Source organism: Anolis carolinensis, chromosome 1 (genome assembly GCF_035594765.1).
Source record: "Anolis carolinensis isolate JA03-04 chromosome 1, rAnoCar3.1.pri, whole genome shotgun sequence".
Classification (NCBI taxonomy): domain Eukaryota; kingdom Metazoa; phylum Chordata; class Lepidosauria; order Squamata; family Dactyloidae; genus Anolis; species Anolis carolinensis.
In genome coordinates, this window is record NC_085841.1 from 340,060,782 (window position 1) to 340,078,370 (window position 17,589).

A 17,589-nucleotide genomic window follows, 5' to 3' on the forward strand; every position below is an offset into this window, starting at 1 on the left:
TAATTAACACCTCCCTCCTATATTGTGAACTGGCAGCCCACAAGTTACGAACAAGATAGCTTCTGTAAATTTGTTATTAAACTGAATTTGTATGTAGCTATGTAGCTCCAGTCAAATGTGTATAGAATCATAGAGTTGGAAGAGACCATATGAGCCATCTAGTCCAACCCCCTGCCATGCAGGAAAAGCACAATCAAAGTACCCCTGACAGATGGCTTTGGATAGCATAGGGAGGAGTTAATACTCCTGTGGTTTATTTTACTGTCTGTGCCCCTTTTCAGAAGATTACACCTCACATTCTGTCCCTGTGATTGGAAACAAGGATTGGTGTGAAACCTTCAGTGGAGACCGTTTTCCTGCTAACTCTTTCAGAAGTGAATTTCTCTTCCAATTGGTAGATTTTTCTCACTTCTTTTGTGTTTCACTTCCGTTCTTAACTATGAGTCATTTGTAAGTCAGATGTTTGTAACTCAGAGACTGCTTGTATAACTTGTGAAACTGGCTCTCCACATATAAAGTAATAAAGTGGTTTGGAATGATTGTTGCTCTCTCATTTGAGAACTGATTTCTGTGAGGAAAGAAAAAAATGTCATCTGTTCAGACAGTCATTTTCGGCAAGCATTTAGAAATTTGAATAACGCGATATGAAATGAATACTTCTGTAATTTGTTGCACATATACTTAAGTGAAGGAAATGCTAGATTTTAGCCCCTGAAAACTCTTTGATAGGGTTTCCCTAGGGTTGCCATACATCGTAAACGACTTATAGCGACAACATTCCCAGAAGATGATAGTGGAAGAGAGAAAAAAATGAAACCTGGTTGATTGTTCATGGGCAAACAACTGGCAGGATACATCCAAGCCTTGTCATTTTACTTCTTTCTGCAATACTTGGGATGTATCTACACTGTAAAATTAACCCATTTTCACATCACTTTAACTACCATGTCTCAAAGTTGGGAATCCTGGGAATTGTAGTTTGGTGAGGCACCAGCACTATTTGGCAGAGAAGGCTAAAGGTCTTGTAAAACTCCAAATCCTCTGATTCCATAGCACTGCATCATGGCAATTAAAGTAGTGTCAAACTGTATTAATTTTACAGAGTATTGTCCTCTTTACCATACATGGAACAAAACCTCAAAATTGAAGGCTGAGTGAGGTATTGGGTTGGCGAGTCTTGTATCTGAATTTCTTTTATTTAAAGCCGTACCACAGCGATATTCTGTACATGTGTATAGGCTCCTCTAAATCCAGGAAGCTAATATGAGCTGGCTTGTACCTCTTTCTTGAAAAGCTTATCTTCTTTTGGTTTCTTATCTATACATTGCAGATGGGTTGCTGTTTTTTTCTTCTCCTTTTTTCCCTTATTGTACTTGCCTTATGAGAAGTTAGACACCCAGCCTTGGTGCACCTACACTGTAGAATTAATGCATTCGACGCCACTTAAATGTCCATGGCTCAATCCTAGGGAATCATAGGAGTTGTACATTATTCACAAGGGCTTTGCCCTTCTCTGTCAAAGGATGCTGGTGACTCAACAAATTACAATTCCCAGGATTTGTTAGCATTGAGCCAGAGCAATTAAAGTGGTGTTCAACTGCATTAATTCTACAATGTGGATGCACTGTGATTGTTACTACCACATCTATTTGGGTTTGGGGCATGTTTCTCCTTCAATGTCATCCATGGCTTTTTCAGCAGCTGAAAATAGTAAAATGCAAGTGAAATAAATCCTCACCTGAAAGATGGGACATGTTTGATGCCAAAAGTGATGCATTCAAAAAGTACTTCAGGCTCTGGGAAATAATATCTTTCCCCTTCTTTTACTTTGATAAATATAGGAAGCAAACTTCAGCCAAATTGCTTCTTTTTTCTGTACATCACATGAAACAACCCAGGTTGGGGAAACTAAGGTTTTTGACAAAGTTGAAATTTGTGTAAATGCCATGTCAATTTGGCTTCTACTTTGGGGCTAAGAACATTTTGAAATGTAGTTATACAGAGCCCTCTGCTGGCTTCTTTCTTCCTCCTATTGCTTGGATGGGCAACAGCCAGAGCATACTGTACTGCCAGCCATATTTCAGAGGAGAGCAAGGGCAAACCACCTGAGGGTGCAACTAGCTGAGGTTGGCTGCAAGGCTTCTAACTGGAAGTAATTATAGGGAGCGCACGACGCCCCTATTAAGGTAGCTCCACTGGCTGCCGATAAGTTTCCAGTCCCAATTCAAAGTGCAGATTTTGATCTATAAAGCCCTAAATGGTTCGGGCCTCGCCTATCTTCATGACCGTATCTCCCCCTATGAACAGGCACAGGCTCTAAGATCCACCGGGAAGGCTCTCCTCTCAGTCCCACCACCACCACAAACACGGTTGGTGGGGACGAGGGAGAGGGCTTTCTTGGTGGTGGCCCCCCAACTTTGACACCCTCCCCAGGAAGATCAGGCAAGTCCCCACACTGTCCTCCTTTCGCAGGGATTTGAAAACCTGGATGTTTCAACAAGCATTTGAGAATGACTAGTCCCTAGTTACATAGGCCCAGTTCCTAGTTCGCTAGATACTTCATCCTACTCCCCAGCCCTATGGTATGCTGCTTTGCACTATCCCATGCCCGGCCCCATATTATAGCCTGTTCACTCATATTTTAGTAGTTTTGGTTATTGGTTTTTGTAGAGCATTGTTTTGATGGAGTTTCAATGCTGCTGTTTTATATTCTTATGTTTTATTTAATTGTGTTTTTATCTGGATTGTTATATTTTACTAGGATTTTATTTTATTTTGTTTCTGTTGTAATGGATTGTTTTGCTTTTATGTCTTGTGGACATTCTGTCCCATATTTAAGCCATCCCGAGTCCCTTTAGGGAGATGGTGGTGGGTTATAAGAATAACGTTATTATTATTATTATTATTATTATTATTATTATTATTATTACTATTACACGGTGGGATTAATGCAGTTTAGTTTGACACCACTTTAACTGCCATGGCTCAATCCTATGAAATACTGAGAGATGTAGTTTTACAAGGTCTTTAGCCTTCTCTGCCAAAGACGGCCTTCTCTCACCCAAATTATGCTGACAATGATCACCAGAACTTAATGGAATAGCCACATTTTTATATTCTTAGATTTTATAAAATTCTAGTTGCTTAACAGGTTACCTATGAGGCCTGATCAATTACATTATTTTGCCAAGGTCATTTTATTTGTTCATTTTAATCTATTTATTTTAACTGTTAATTTTAATTGTATGTTTTGCTTGCCTATTCTTGCTATTGTGTTTATTTTGAATGTTTGCCATTTTGTTTTTGGAAGTGTCCCGAGTCCCCTTGGGGTTAGAAATAAAATTTTATTATTATTATTATTATTATTATTAATTATAAATTCCAAGATTACATAGCCTTAAGCCCTGGCAGTCAAAGTGGTGCCAAACCGCATTAATTCTACAGTGTAGATCAGGCATAGGCCAACTTAGGAATGATGGGAGTTGAAATCCAAAACACCTGGAGGGCCCAAGTTGGCCCATGCCTGGTGTAGCTGCACGCTCAGAAAGATGACTCTGAATAAAGGCCTGTCCTTTAAAAAAAAAAAAAGACACGAGGTCACTTAAACATACAAGTAAAGATAATGAAACAGCCAAAGAGACCTTTTGTGTAGCTACCATCAACACAAATTGCTGCACTTACTTACTCTCCCTTTGGAATGCCAAATAAATCTGACTCTTCTTGGCCCGCCTCCTTTTGCCTCCGTCTCCACAGCAACGGTTGGAGACGGAGGCAAACCCTCGCTCGTCCGCTTGTTCCCCTCTCCTTAGCAACGACTTGACCCTCCTCGCGTCCCGTAGCAGGCCTGTTTCCGCTTCCGCTGCTTGGTGGAGTTTGAGCATTTCCGGCGGCGGGTTGTGAGTGAGCAGAATGGTGAGTGAGAAGGGCTCGATGGGCGAAGAGGGCGGATTGGGCCGCGGTGGGCGTCCCGGAGAAAGGCGGAGGTCCTGAGGAGGGTGGCGAGCTGGTCCTTAGGCGCAGTGCTTTGCTCTTCTGTCCCCTTCGCAGTGTTGTGCCTTGTCATCGTCCCTCCTCTTCCTAAAACGACAGGGAGGCCGGAGAGAAAGGGATCGTCAGTACCAGGCATGGGCAAACTTCGGCCCTCCAGGTGTTTTGGAGTACAACTCCCACAATTCCTAACAGCCGGTAGGCTGTTAGGAATTGTGGGAGTTGTACTCCAAAACACCTGGAGGGCCGAAGTTTGCCCGGGAGTTGGAGTCCAAAACACCTGGAGGGCCGAAGTTTTCCCGTGCTTGGTCTATACTGTAAAATTAATGTAGTTTTGTGCCACTTTAATTGACAAGGCTCAATGTTATGGAATCCTGGGAGTTGTAATTTGATGAAGCACCAATGATCTTTGGCAGAGAAGGTTAAAATAAAGACCTTGGTACCATCTACCCCAGGAGCCCCGGTGGCGAAGTGTGTTAAAGCACTGAGCTGCTGAACTACCAGACCAAAAGGTCCCAGGTTCAAATCCCGGGAGTGGAGTGAGCGCCCGCTGTTAGCTCCAGCTTCTGCCAACCTAGCAGTTCGAAAACATGCCAATTTGAGTAGATCAATAGGTACAGCTCTTACGGGAAGGTAGCGGCGCTCCATACAGTCATGCCGGCCACATGACCTTGGAGGTGTCTTCGGACAACTCCGGCTCTTCGGCTTAGAAATGGAGATGAGCACCAACCCCCAGAGTCAGACATGACTGGACTTAATGTCAGGGGAAACCTTTACCTGTACTTACCATCTACCCCAGTGGTTCCCAACCTTTTTTTTTATCAGGGACCACTTTGACCAGGGACCACTCGCCAACATTAGTACCAAAAGGGTTACGAATCAGTTTTTGGTCAACTTTAGATTCGGTTTGGTTATTTGGGGTGCTGATTCAGAAAATTTCATTGGTTAGACCACATCAGCTCCAGTTTCTGATACAAATTATATGCCATCCAGTAGTCTCTATCTGCTCACCCACACAAAGCCATATTTAATAATCTAGAGCTGATGCAATTTTCTGAATCAGCACCCCAAATAACCCCAGGAACAGTCCTAAAAATGAAGACATCGAGGAGCCTCCCACTTCCAGGCGCCACATGGAACAACTCTGCTCAGGGGGAGGCAGAAGGAGGAGAAGCAGCAGTCAGGGGCCTTGTTGTTGTGCCTTTCATGGGTGTTCAGTCTCTCCCCTCCTGACAGCCCCATTGCCTTGGCACTATAAGAGGGTTTCATGACCAGTCGCTCTCATTGCAATGGTGTAGTAACGGTGAGGCCGCCGACCATATTTTAGTTCTTGGGGACCACTAGTAGTCCATGGACCACAGGGTGAGAACCACTGATCTACACTGACCATTTAATATAATTGAAAACTAGCTTCAAACTGTGGCAGCTGGACCAGGACTTCTTAAACGTCTTCCTCTCCTATGACCCCTTTTCATCCAAGAAATTTTTAAGTGACCCCAGTCATATTAAATAGGCATATAAATCAAGTATTTTTAAAATAATAAGTCAGCATTTGTAAAGCTTGCTAAACATGCACCGTTTCCCTTTCTGTGGAGTACAGCTGAAGCATTTTTTGCAGAGTCCAGCATCAACATTGCACATTGTTACTACCAGATTTGTGTAAATGGCTGGTTCAGAAACCTTTTATTGTTGACACATTTTTCGTGACCTCAACTTTGCGTTAAGGGGACCCCAGTTGGGGCCAGGACCCACAGTTTTAAGAAGCAGTGAGCTAGACAACAAACATCCACAAAAGCATGCCACAGGAAGAAATACACACCAATGCTCTGTAGTTTGTGCCATTGACATCTAGGTTTCAAACTGGTTCCAGGATTTTCTGTGTAGTCACCTGTACAGCGAAGCTACTTTCTTCAATATCAGTTTGAAACTGGCTTAAGTTGCCAGTGTAATATGCCCCTTGTATCTACAACAAGCACATTAGCTACCCCGATATATTGAAAAAAATATAGGATTTGCAACTGAAATAAAAATTATAATGAAAGTGGAGATTGTTGAAAGAAAACAATCTTCTCTGGGTACATTTTGGAAAGAGCTTTCAAGTGGTCTCCAGAGGATTCAAAATGTCTTTGTTTGTTTTCAGTTCACCTTTAGTTTTGAATAATAAAGTTTGCTTGAAACATGTTGAACAGCTCTTTTTTCTTTGTGGTGTAGAAATATAGCTCTTATTTGTTTCCATCATATTTTTTCCTTTGGTACCAAGGTTTCTGTTTCAGAGGTAAAGCCCAGAAATACACTCACTTTGTTGTTTCATGGCCGAAATATACCTCACTACCTCTGAGGATGCCTGCCATAAATGGGGGCAGGAGAGAATACTTCTGGAACATGGCCATACGGCCCGGAAAACACACAACAATCCACTTTGTTAGTTGACATATACTTTTATATATGTTATTTCAAGTCCACTTAAGGGAGACGATTATTCTTCAGCTGTATGTAATCTTCCGCTTATTTTTTTCCCAATAGGGTCAAAGCCAGAGTGGTGGACATGGCCCTGGAGGTAGCAAGAAGGATGACAAAGTAAGAATAAAAAATAAGGGATTTTGTGTGGATGAGGTGTATAGTGGGCTTTCTTGAAAGAAGTGCAGCAATAAATGTTATTCTATAAAAAATAATCCATGCTAATCGAAAAATTCAAAATGCACTTTCTCAGACATCCTTTCACTTTCTGCATAAGTAGCTTTGTATCTCATTTTTATGTTATTTCTGTCTCAGATTGGCAATGCAGTAGTCCAGTTTTCTAAGTCTTCTAAGTCTTGTATTAGTTGCTTTTAAGTAATCTGCAACTTTTGACATTATTGTAAACTCTGGTTTGTAACCAGGAATTACCCATATCTCTTTCCCATTTAGCATGACTTAAGGAAGAGATCAGAAGATGTTTTTCAATAAATGTATCTTGTCCTTTAGTATGGTCATAACAAATTGTGGCTGCGCCATCTGAAGTCCTTTCTGTTAACCCTTCCTTTTAAAAAAAACTAATTCCTTTTGAAATCCCTCTTAACAGATCTAAAACATCTTACTTAATTTTGTCATTATTGTTGGAGCCAGTAATTATTTGGGCCATTTGAATACCTTTTGGCAAATTAGAAGATTTTTGTGGAATAATTAACTTCAGAAACATAGGTTACCTACCCAGATTCCCTAATCTTCATTACAAAGTAGGATGTGACAGCAGCTTGGAGGGAATGCTCAGAATATTAATTTCACAGGCAGGTGGCTGGAGCTGAGATTTTCAGTAGTCTACTTGGGATGCCACTAAAGACACAGATGTGAATTTGTTCTTGAATCATATCTAGCAAGAGAGGTATTAATCCATATTTGTTTCATATATGTTTGTTAGGAGCTATAGGTTGGGATTTCTATCTAAGTTTTCCTTAATTTCTGGTGTAAATAATTGTATGACATGAAGGTGAAATCTACCCATATCCCAATCCTCCTATATTTCTTTACACTGTATTGCTAACTAATACTTGTAGCCTATTTTCAATATCAGTTATAGTAGTAGAGCTTACCAAAATACTGTTGATTCATTAGATCTCTAATTTGGGGCTAACAATAGGATTTAGACCTTTCCCCATTCTGACTCTTTATGCTTGATTTTTAAAACAAAAAGGACAAAAAGAAAAAATACGAGCCTCCAGTTCCAACCCGAGTGGGGAAAAAGAAGAAGAAGACAAAGGGACCAGATGCTGCTAGCAAACTTCCCCTGGGTAAGTACAGTTAGTTTTTGTGCCTCTTGATGAGTGAACATATTGAGCGGTAGTACGCATACATTACATAGAGAAGACCCCCAATTGATTATTGGTAGCCTGTGTTTTAAAAGCTCAGACAGTTCAGCTGCAAGAAGCCTCTCTGGCTGAAATCTTGATAAACTTAAGTGTCAGTTGTAAGTTACAGATGGGCTAATGAACTGATTCTCTATGAAGTGGCATTCTTATTGTCCGCATGTCCATATCTGCATATGACCAGCATTACCTCTTCTAGAATTATGATTAATTTAGGTTATTCTGTAAAAAAATAGAGGCATACTAAAATATGAACTAGCTTTATGCAAAACCAGAAATTAATCAAAAATTGGAATAGCAATAATAAATGTATTGGTTTTACTTATTTCTCAAAATTCAAAAGTCAAATCCCCAAAGTAAAAAAAAAGTAAAACCTTAAAGAAAAAAAACCCAGTGTAATCTCATTATGGAGCCCTGTTCAAAGAAGTTGCTTGAAATCCTGCCACTGGAGATTACTTATGTTTCTGTCTGATGCTGTCCAGTTTAGATTTACATGCTTTCCCTAAAAAGCAGTGTCCATGGAGATCAGAGAAGGAACGAAATCCCAGATAAGCTTAAATTGTCAGTGTGGCATAGTGGAGAAAAAGCACAACTCGTTCTGCCATTAGAGTGAAAATGTTGATTGAGTTAACAAATGTGGTGTTATCAACACCATCAACAGAAGACACAGGGGGGTATTCCTCATGCTCTGAATTCCCTATCTTAGTCCACTGGTCTCAGATATGATGGTTCCACTGTCCTATCACAAGTTTATCTACACAGACAATGTTTTACTCAAATTTTTAACTTTATGTTCTGATTTTTTTTTCTTTAATTATAGTTACTCCTCACACTCAGTGCAGACTCAAATTGTTGAAGTTGGAAAGAATTAAAGATTACCTTTTGATGGAAGAAGAATTCATCAGGAACCAGGAACAGATGAAGCCTCTGGAAGAAAAGCAAGAGGTAGATCTTGAAAAAAAATAAGAATTTTCTCTCTACAATTCTAAATTATATTTTCTTTGTTTCTTTTGTTTTGCTTTTTGACTTTGTTTATAACCCCAATGTCGCTCAAGCCATTTGTTGATATAGTTTTGGCTTTTTAGATGGAAATTTTATTCATGTTGCACAACCTTACTCATCCTAAATGTCAGGTCCCGTAAAATGTCCTAGAATTGTTTTTTAATTTTTTATTGATTTCCTCTTGACCTTTTGGAGAGGAAATAAGGTATTTGAATGAGTGAGGTTTTTTAATTCATGTTGATATATGTACATGAATAAAAGACTCTCAGTATATATTTGTGGGGCCTTTGGGTTGATTTTAAGGTGAACTTGCTCTGTGAATTGTGCCAAATTTTAAATTTTAATTGAGACTCAAGAAGCTGTGAGGATCTGATTGGGAATTTTTAAAGCCCTACTTTCCCCATCTATATCTATGGGATAGAATTTTACAAATTGCACTGTAATTATGGTCTATAACTTGACTAACAGTAAAGAGTTAGCATAATGTAGAGACCAGAGTCTAATATCTGCTTAGTCGTAGAAACCCTCTGAGTGACCAGCAAGTCACACTCTCTCAACCTCAGAAGAAAACAATGGCAAACCTCCCTCAGGCTGCTGTAAGTGAGAAACAATTCATTGGCACACAACAGAGAGATAAGTTAACCCTCTGAAACCTGGAAGGTCATAAAACATAGAAAGCTATTGGGTAATGAGTTATTGTAGTGCATAATCACATCATATTTTGATCTGCAGGAAGAGCGATCCAAGGTGGATGACCTTAGGGGAACCCCAATGTCTGTGGGAACACTAGAGGAGATCATTGATGATAATCATGCCATTGTCTCCACTTCTGTGGGGTCAGAGCACTATGTCAGCATTCTCTCCTTCGTAGACAAGGATTTGCTAGAGCCAGGCTGCTCAGTTCTGCTTAATCATAAGGTAAGTCATGTATCCTTGTCAATAATACAAAACACTGAAAAGGAGTAAATATTACAATATTTTATTAGAGTAGTAATTCCTGTGTTTTTCAGCCAAATGTAGTTTACATTTAACCAGAAACATAAAAGATGAACAGGAAACGAAGGAAGAGGAGAGCAGGGAAACTTTGGCACCCATATTAAAAATTGAAGATTTTTTTTAGTTCAGGGAGAGACGGAATCAGAAGTTATCTCATTTGAGCAAGTGAACTATTTGACAAATCTATGATAGTATTGTTTGTGCCTTGCTTGGAAATTAATTGAACAAAATATCCAATCTATTTTTGATACACATGCTGCTTTATTATTATTTATTGGTGTTTCTGCCTCTTATTTTGTTCAGGTCCATGCTGTGATAGGAGTTCTGATGGATGACACAGATCCATTAGTTACTGTGATGAAGGTAGAGAAAGCCCCACAAGAGACATATGCAGATATTGGGGGCTTAGACAACCAGATTCAGGAAATCAAGGTATTCTTTCTTCTAGCACCCATAAGAAGCTGTCACAATGTATTTTATGTAATTTTTTAAAAAATATATCATTTAAAAAACTCATCAGCCCATGATTCTGGAGCTGGGGTTAAGAACAGAATTTGAAATATATACTTTTGTAGACTTAGGGCCCTTCCAGACAGGTCCTATATTCCAGGTTCTGATCCTAGGTTTTCTGTTTATCCCCGATTATCTGGTAGTGGGGACTCATATAATCCACGTTAAAGCAGAAAACCTGGGATCAGATCCTGGGATATAGGGCTTGTCTGGAAGGGCCCTTAAAATTTCCAGAATTCTCTAGGCAGAATAGCCCAAAAGGACTTTTAAAAGCTGTGGCACACAGCAACTTCAGTCCAGACTTCTGTTTTTCAAGATGCTATTTCCAGACGTGATGCTTAGACTAGTTCCATACTGGTTGTCTTTCAGAAAATATTTGAGTTACTGATATTTACTGTTTTAAAATACACATTATCAACTTGTTTGGAGATGATAATGGCATCTTCTTCCCTGTAGGAATCTGTGGAGTTACCTTTAACGCATCCTGAATATTACGAAGAGATGGGTATAAAGCCACCTAAAGGGGTTATTCTGTATGGGCCACCAGGCACAGGTACTTGTTTTCTGTTTCCCTTTTTCATATCTGCATTATGAAATCTATATGTAAGATGTAGCATGAAAATGAATTTGTAAAAAACATATCTAAATATTGAAGCCATCTATGTCACTCAAAGTTGTATCCCAGTCACTGATGTTCTACTGGAGTTTCAGGGTAGATTACTGTTGTTTCTGCTGCTAGCACTATTCTTTATAATTAGGTAATTTTTTTTCTTTTCTGTATCTTGAAAACCAAACAGGTAAAACATTATTAGCCAAAGCGGTGGCCAATCAGACCTCGGCCACCTTCCTGAGAGTGGTGGGTTCTGAACTTATACAGAAGTACCTGGGAGATGGGCCAAAACTTGTACGGGAGCTATTTCGAGTAGCTGAGGAACACGCCCCATCCATTGTTTTCATAGATGAAATTGATGCCATAGGTACCAAAAGGTAGGTATAGGGCATTAATGTCACTTCCATGAATAAATACATTTCTGTTTTTTTGCTTTTTTTTCTGTCATCACTCATTTATTGAGATGGATTTGGAAATACAAGAAAATGTATTCTATTCTGCCCTCATCCAAGGATCTTCATTTTTCTCCCTGTAGACATTTTTCTAGAATTTCAGTGATCCCAGCTTCATTGAGGAAAATCTTTTACCATCTGTATTGTAGGATTGGGTTGAGGGACATACATGCTTTCAGATCTTTCTGACTTCAACTTTTATCATTTCTCACTGTCAGTTATGTTGAGATGTTCAGCAGCATCTCAAAAGCCACATATTCTGCACTCCTGTTGAAAGTTTAGGTTTAAAGATAGTATGATCAATTGTGATATGCTCAGAAGTGCTGAACAATCCAGGCTGTTTTGGCTGAGCTTGTTCACATGGTTTGCTACAACTGTTGTAGTAATCACTAGGGAGAGTCTGTAACAAGATGGCAAGATATATGTCTTGTGTACAGAAAATCTTCAGTCCCTTGTGCCTCTGCTGAAAGAACTATGGAATAATCTTGCGGAACCCAGAGAGACAAAAGTGTCAGTTGTGGATTGATCACAACAGTGAGATTCAATGTCAAGTGTCTTTCTAGGTTTCAGACGCATTGCTTTTAAAAACAACAGCCACAAAGGCAGCATAGTGTGGATCAAATTGAAAGGGAAAGTCAGCCCTCTTTTTCCTATCATGGTATTAAAATCTGGGGTTGTCTGCTGAAGCCGAATAATAGGAGATTTTGGAAAGACAGAAGGAGGTACTTCTTCATAAAAGGTATCAGAAGTAAGAGCAACTACAAAAGTCCTTTGACCACAAGCTTAAAAAGTTATACATTGGTATAACAGAAATAGATGCCTGAATAAAGAGGATTCCTGTGAAAGTTGTCTATTTGGTTATTTGTCAGCATTTTATTGATGACTTTATTGTATATAAAGGCAAATGTTATCTAAATATTGGTGCATTTTAACTTTGCTTCTGTTCATTTTTGCTCTTGCTTTCAAGATACGACTCTAATTCAGGTGGCGAAAGGGAGATCCAACGAACAATGCTGGAGTTGCTGAATCAATTAGATGGCTTTGATTCACGTGGCGATGTCAAAGTGATCATGGCCACTAACAGAATAGAGACACTGGATCCAGCCTTAATCAGGCCAGGTAAGATATTGTTGTCTTGTATTTTGTTTGTTTCACACATCAGAATTGCCTAAATTTTTAAAAAGTTGGAGGTTTTGGAATAGTATCTTTTCTTTAGCTTAGTTTTAATTGCACGCAGTCCCTGAGTTGCAGACATTCGACTCACATGCAACTCCTAGCTACAAATTGGGGTAAGACAACAGGAAGTGAGAGGAAATCTCTGGAAAGGAAATTCACTCCTGGAAGAATTGTCATGGGAAAAAGGTGTCTCCACTGAAACTTCATCACCAATCGTTGATTCCATGACACTCAAATGTTCAAAATCCAAGAGTCACAGGGACAGCTCAATGGCGGTTCCCAAGTTGTTGAATGTAAAGCACCCACTCTCAGTTACCAGCAAAATCTTTTTTTTTTTAACCCAATTGGCTTTCACCAGTTAAGTGACTGTTGAAGACTGGCCTTTAGCGGATTGGTGTTGTATTTATTTTCAAATTTTTAATTGATGCATTTTTTAAATGTTTCTAAATCAGTAGAATTTTTATATTACAGCTCATTGGTGTTTTAGCATGATTACCTTTTGTTAATTTTCCTTTACCTGTTTCTGTCTATATGCATCTGTTTTAATTTCATAACTTTAATTCTGGGAATAAAACAAGATACGAATTAAATAAAAAGACACATGTTCTGGAACATGTCCCCCTGGGATACAGAGGTTGTACTGCACATAGTGCAACAATCTTGATGAGGTAAACTAGATCTAGGTTTGGCCAAGCCTTAGATAGGAGGTTACCTGGAAGCTTTACATATTTTGAGATGCATTGAAAGAAAGGCAAGTCCATTGGAGATACATGATATTCTGAAATATTCAGAAGGGAGGCAGTATATAACTGTAATTAGAAATGCATAGTGTATGGAAATGGCTTCATTAATCACAGAATAAGTGTCTGTTGTATAATGAGGGAAGAGTTCAAAATGTAATTATGTGTTCTACCAACACAGATGTGGGAACCATTTCACTGGTAAACCCTTTAAATTTTAGTCTTAAATTGAAACTCTTTCCCAGGATAAGCCTTCTGTCTTTTGTCCATCAGGCAGAAATCTGAACTGGCTGCAATTTTCTATTTCCTAGGACGAATTGACAGGAAAATTGAATTCCCACTGCCAGACGAGAAAACCAAGAAGCGTATTTTCCAAATTCATACCAGCAGAATGACTTTGGCAGATGATGTTACTCTAGATGAACTGATAATGGCTAAAGACGATCTGTCGGGTGCAGATATTAAGGTAAGATTCCTGATGCAGATTTGTGTTTGCCCTTTCAAATTGTTTCTGCAGAGTGCTTTTTGCCTCTTCTCACCTGTACATATCTTTAACAGTTTTTGGAAGAACAATAGAGAGATGCTCCTAATTTTAGATAAGTTTTTTAAAAATAGAACTTTAGATTTGTGAGAGAAGACATCCAGGATCATGGGAATCTTTTCTAATTCAGGCAACAGACTATGAACCTTTCTTCTGGCTCACGTTGGGAAGCCATGGATTGCAGTAGAGTGACCTGAGAACAGTAGTTTACAGTCTGATTACCCTCTAGCTTGGATCTCTGATTTGTCTTTAAATTTCTGTCTCCCTAGTAAGCTCATGTATTTGCATGCTTCCCCATTCCAGTACAATAAGATTGCAGTCTTAACTAGAGTCCCCCGGACCCGCTCGATCCCTCATCCTTGAGGAGCGAAGGATCTTTGGGGTCATCGGGTGCCCTACTGGCTTGACAACCCCTCTCGTTTTGATCCGCGAAGAGGGGGTGAGTCCACGATTCTCACTGGCGCGACATCAAGTGGTTCGCTAGAGCTCTAGAGAACCATGCCTGTCGCCATGAGCGTCCACCCGGAAGTCCAATAAGATTGCAGTCTTAGCTGAACACTGTTGCAACCAATCGTAATCAGCTTATTTGAAAATTACGTTATTATACCATTTGGTACACATGAAATGGATAATGTTCTAACCAGAGGCTTCCATCCCTGGCAGGCAATTTGTACAGAAGCTGGCTTGATGGCTCTGCGGGAACGGAGAATGAAAGTAACAAATGAAGACTTCAAAAAATCAAAAGAAAATGTTCTCTATAAGAAACAAGAAGGCACCCCAGAGGGCCTCTATCTGTAACTTTCTTTTTCTTTCTGGGGTGGGGAGATTCCTTGGAACCTTCTTTCAGAATACAAGGGGGAAAGCATAACAAGATAAAGGCCATTTGGGGCGGGGGGGGGGGGTTGCTGTTGAAAGTGTGGCAAATGAATTCTGTATTGTAATATTCATTGCAAAACATTTTGTCATTAAAAACATGGTTTCCAAGTGAGAAGGAATAATTGCATAAGGACTTAAGCAAAGTAGCTTCTGTTTGTCTCGCTGCCCTTTAGTCCAGGCTTCTTAACTTCTGTGATGGATTGTTATAGGTAGATTTGCATAGGGACCACCAAACACAGTGCCCAAACACGAATCAAGGAACATGAAAGGCATTGCAGACTAACTCAACCAGGGAAGTCAGCCATAGCAGAGCACTTGATGAACCAACCCGGACACAGCATATTATTTGAGAACACAGAAATGCTGGACCACTCTAACAACCGTCATGTCAGACTACACAGAGAAGCCATTGAAATCCACAGGCATGTGGACAGTTTCAACAGTAAGGAGGAAACCATGAAAATGAACAAAATCTGGCTACCAGTATTTTAAAAAATTCTAAAATCAGGACAGTAAATAAAGAACAACACTCTGAAAACAGGGGAATTCCAGATATGAAACAACCAGGGCCAGGCTGTGGCGCAGGCTATTGAGCAACCAGCTGCAACAAATCACTCTGACCAAGAGGTCAGGAGTTCGAGGCCAGCTCGGAGCCCCGTGTTTGTCTTGTCTTTGTTCTATGTTAAGGCATTGAATGTTTGCCTTATATGTGTAATGTGATCTGCCCTGAGTCCCCTTCGGGGTGAGAAGGGCGGAATGTAAATACTGTAAATAAATAAATAATACCTCCCAACAAAGGATTCCCTCAGGCAGGAATCAGTCAGGCCATTAAATGCTGATCAATGTGATTAATTGCAACATTCACACTTTCCTCCATCAGACAAGAATTCCTTCTCCCACCCTGGACCTTCCGCAGATACATAAATCTCTCTTGCCTAGTTTCCAATATACCTCACAACCTCTGAGGATGCCTGCCATAGATGTGGGCGAAACGTCAGGAGAGAATGCTTCTGGAACATGGCCATACAGCCTGGAAAACTCGGCAACCTAGATTGTTATACTTAGTCTAAGTTACAGTTATAAGCATTTGGCTCAGGTTATAAATATGTATCTCCAAACAATAGAAAAATGATGAAAATTAAGATCAGCCTGGTAGGAATGGTTTGAATTGCTCTGGGTCAAGGACGATCTATCTGGAATATGTGTTGCATCAGTTTTATAGTGGCAGTGAGATCTGTTAATCAAAGGGATATAAGTGACTGGACAGAATCTTGTTTCCTTTACTCTCCTCCATGACAACCTGATTCCAGGGATGTGCTAGATTCATCAACTTACAAAATGGCTTGAGGGTGAGATTTCACAGCCAAGGTAGGTAAAAGTCTACATTGATGACACAGAATGAAAAGTTCAACATATTGGGTCAACAGACTACCACTCAAAATGTTGCCTGCTTAAGAATATTCTGTTACTGAAACTAAACCTGATTGGCCTCTATAAATACAAGATTCCAAAGGAGCATAGTACAGTGCACACTGCCTTTCTTTCAGTCTAGCAGTGCTATTTTCCTGGTGGAAAACTGGCTACATCTGTCCTAATGTATGCCCAATTTTATTCTAAAAGGTGTTCTTCATAGCAAGTTTTGAGTTTGTCGCTATTGGACAAGACATTAATTATATCTCTGATGTGTACGCAAAGTGTGGAGGAGTAATTCATTTTCTTCCACGGCATGATTGTGTTTTGGTAGAACAAATGTAGACATGGAAGCTCTGGCATCTCCTGTTGAAAGGAAAACCCCCATTAAGACCTTGAAAAACCACTGAAAAAATAGGCAGTACTGGCCTGAATGGTCTGATTTGCTGAATTGACTAGTGATAAAGCAGACTTGCCAAACCAGAGTTGTCCAGATGCATTGGATTATAGGTCCCCATTTGCTCTAACTGTGGCTCACGCTGGCTAGAAAACATGCTGGAACCAGTCCAAAATATGGGAGGCAGTGAAAGGATGCACATGCTAATTATGACATATCCTATCTGATTTGTCTTTGATATCCACTCCTTTGGGCTTCACCATTTGCTGAAATATATGGTCCTGTGCTTTCGTTTTCAATTTCTGGTCAAATAACTTAATCCCATCAAATACGAGGTCTGCCCAAGGGCCGCTTGCAGTCTCTTGGTATCCAATTTTTTAGTCACATGTCCATCAGTTGTCTTTTGTTCGTGCTATATGCCCTTGCCCATCTTTTTGTCTCATAGATTTCATTGACGACGTCATGTACCCTGGTTCTTTGACGCAGCTCTTTATTGCTGACTACCTCTTATTGTTACGCCACACATCCTTCTTTCCATTGTTCTCCGAGTCACCACCAGTTTTTCCTCCTCTTAACTTAGTTATTGCCCATGTTTTAGATGTATATACCACTGCTGGTAAAACGGTAGTGTTGAAGATATCTACTCCGATCTTCATTGGCAGCTTATCATCTGTAAGGACTGCCCGATTAAAGGCCGTCCAAGCAGCCTTGCATCTTCTTGCCCATTTGCAACATTATTCGACTGTCCATGTTGTCCAAGATATACATATTCAGTCACTTCCTCAATTTCATCTTGGTTTATAATGATGCGGCCCTGGACACACTGCTCATTTTTCATCCATTTCGTTTTCTTCAAGTTCATTTCCAGTCCTAATTTTGAGAATCGAGCTAGTTGTTTGAGATCATGTTGTAAATCTTCTGTATTTTTGGCAAAAAGTACACAATGGTCTGTGGAAGAGATGAGAAAGTTATTCACCGTCAATTGAAATACCACCTTTAAATTTTATTTTTCAGAAGAGGCTTTCTGGTCGCCGCAGTTTTGGAAATATT

General features: G+C 39.8%; 1 protein-coding gene and 1 long non-coding RNA gene across 4 annotated transcripts in view; one reads left to right on the forward strand and one right to left on the reverse strand.

Moving 5' to 3' along the window:
* LOC134295542 (uncharacterized) overlaps positions 1-3,821 on the reverse strand; it is a 156,925-nt gene extending 153,104 nt beyond the window's left edge. For 2 of the 3 annotated variants that reach the window (XR_010002160.1, XR_010002161.1), the window contains exon 1: positions 3,682-3,814. This is a non-coding gene — a long non-coding RNA (uncharacterized LOC134295542). Of the gene's footprint in view, positions 1-3,681 lie in introns of all 3 variants that reach the window. The other variant, XR_010002162.1, reaches the window with a different exon arrangement.
* Positions 3,780-14,862, forward strand: psmc1 (proteasome 26S subunit, ATPase 1). Its single transcript, XM_003214354.4, has 11 exons — positions 3,780-3,912; positions 6,511-6,564; positions 7,658-7,754; positions 8,650-8,774; positions 9,564-9,749; positions 10,131-10,259; positions 10,794-10,890; positions 11,135-11,324; positions 12,367-12,518; positions 13,627-13,781; positions 14,520-14,862. Exons 1-11 carry the CDS (start codon positions 3,910-3,912, stop codon positions 14,652-14,654), a joined length of 1,323 nt encoding a protein of 440 aa, XP_003214402.1. The 5' UTR covers positions 3,780-3,909; the 3' UTR covers positions 14,655-14,862.
* Positions 14,863-17,589: the final 2,727 nt, after the last annotated feature.

What these genes read in the sequence shown, in the direction of transcription:
- psmc1 (XM_003214354.4), top strand. An exon ending in ACCAGATTCAGGAAATCAAG is followed by an intron (nt 10,260 to 10,793) that starts GTATTCTTTCTT and finishes TCTTCCCTGTAG; the next exon opens with GAATCTGTGGAGTTACCTTT. An exon ending in TCCAGCCTTAATCAGGCCAG is followed by an intron (nt 12,519 to 13,626) that starts GTAAGATATTGT and finishes TCTATTTCCTAG; the next exon opens with GACGAATTGACAGGAAAATT.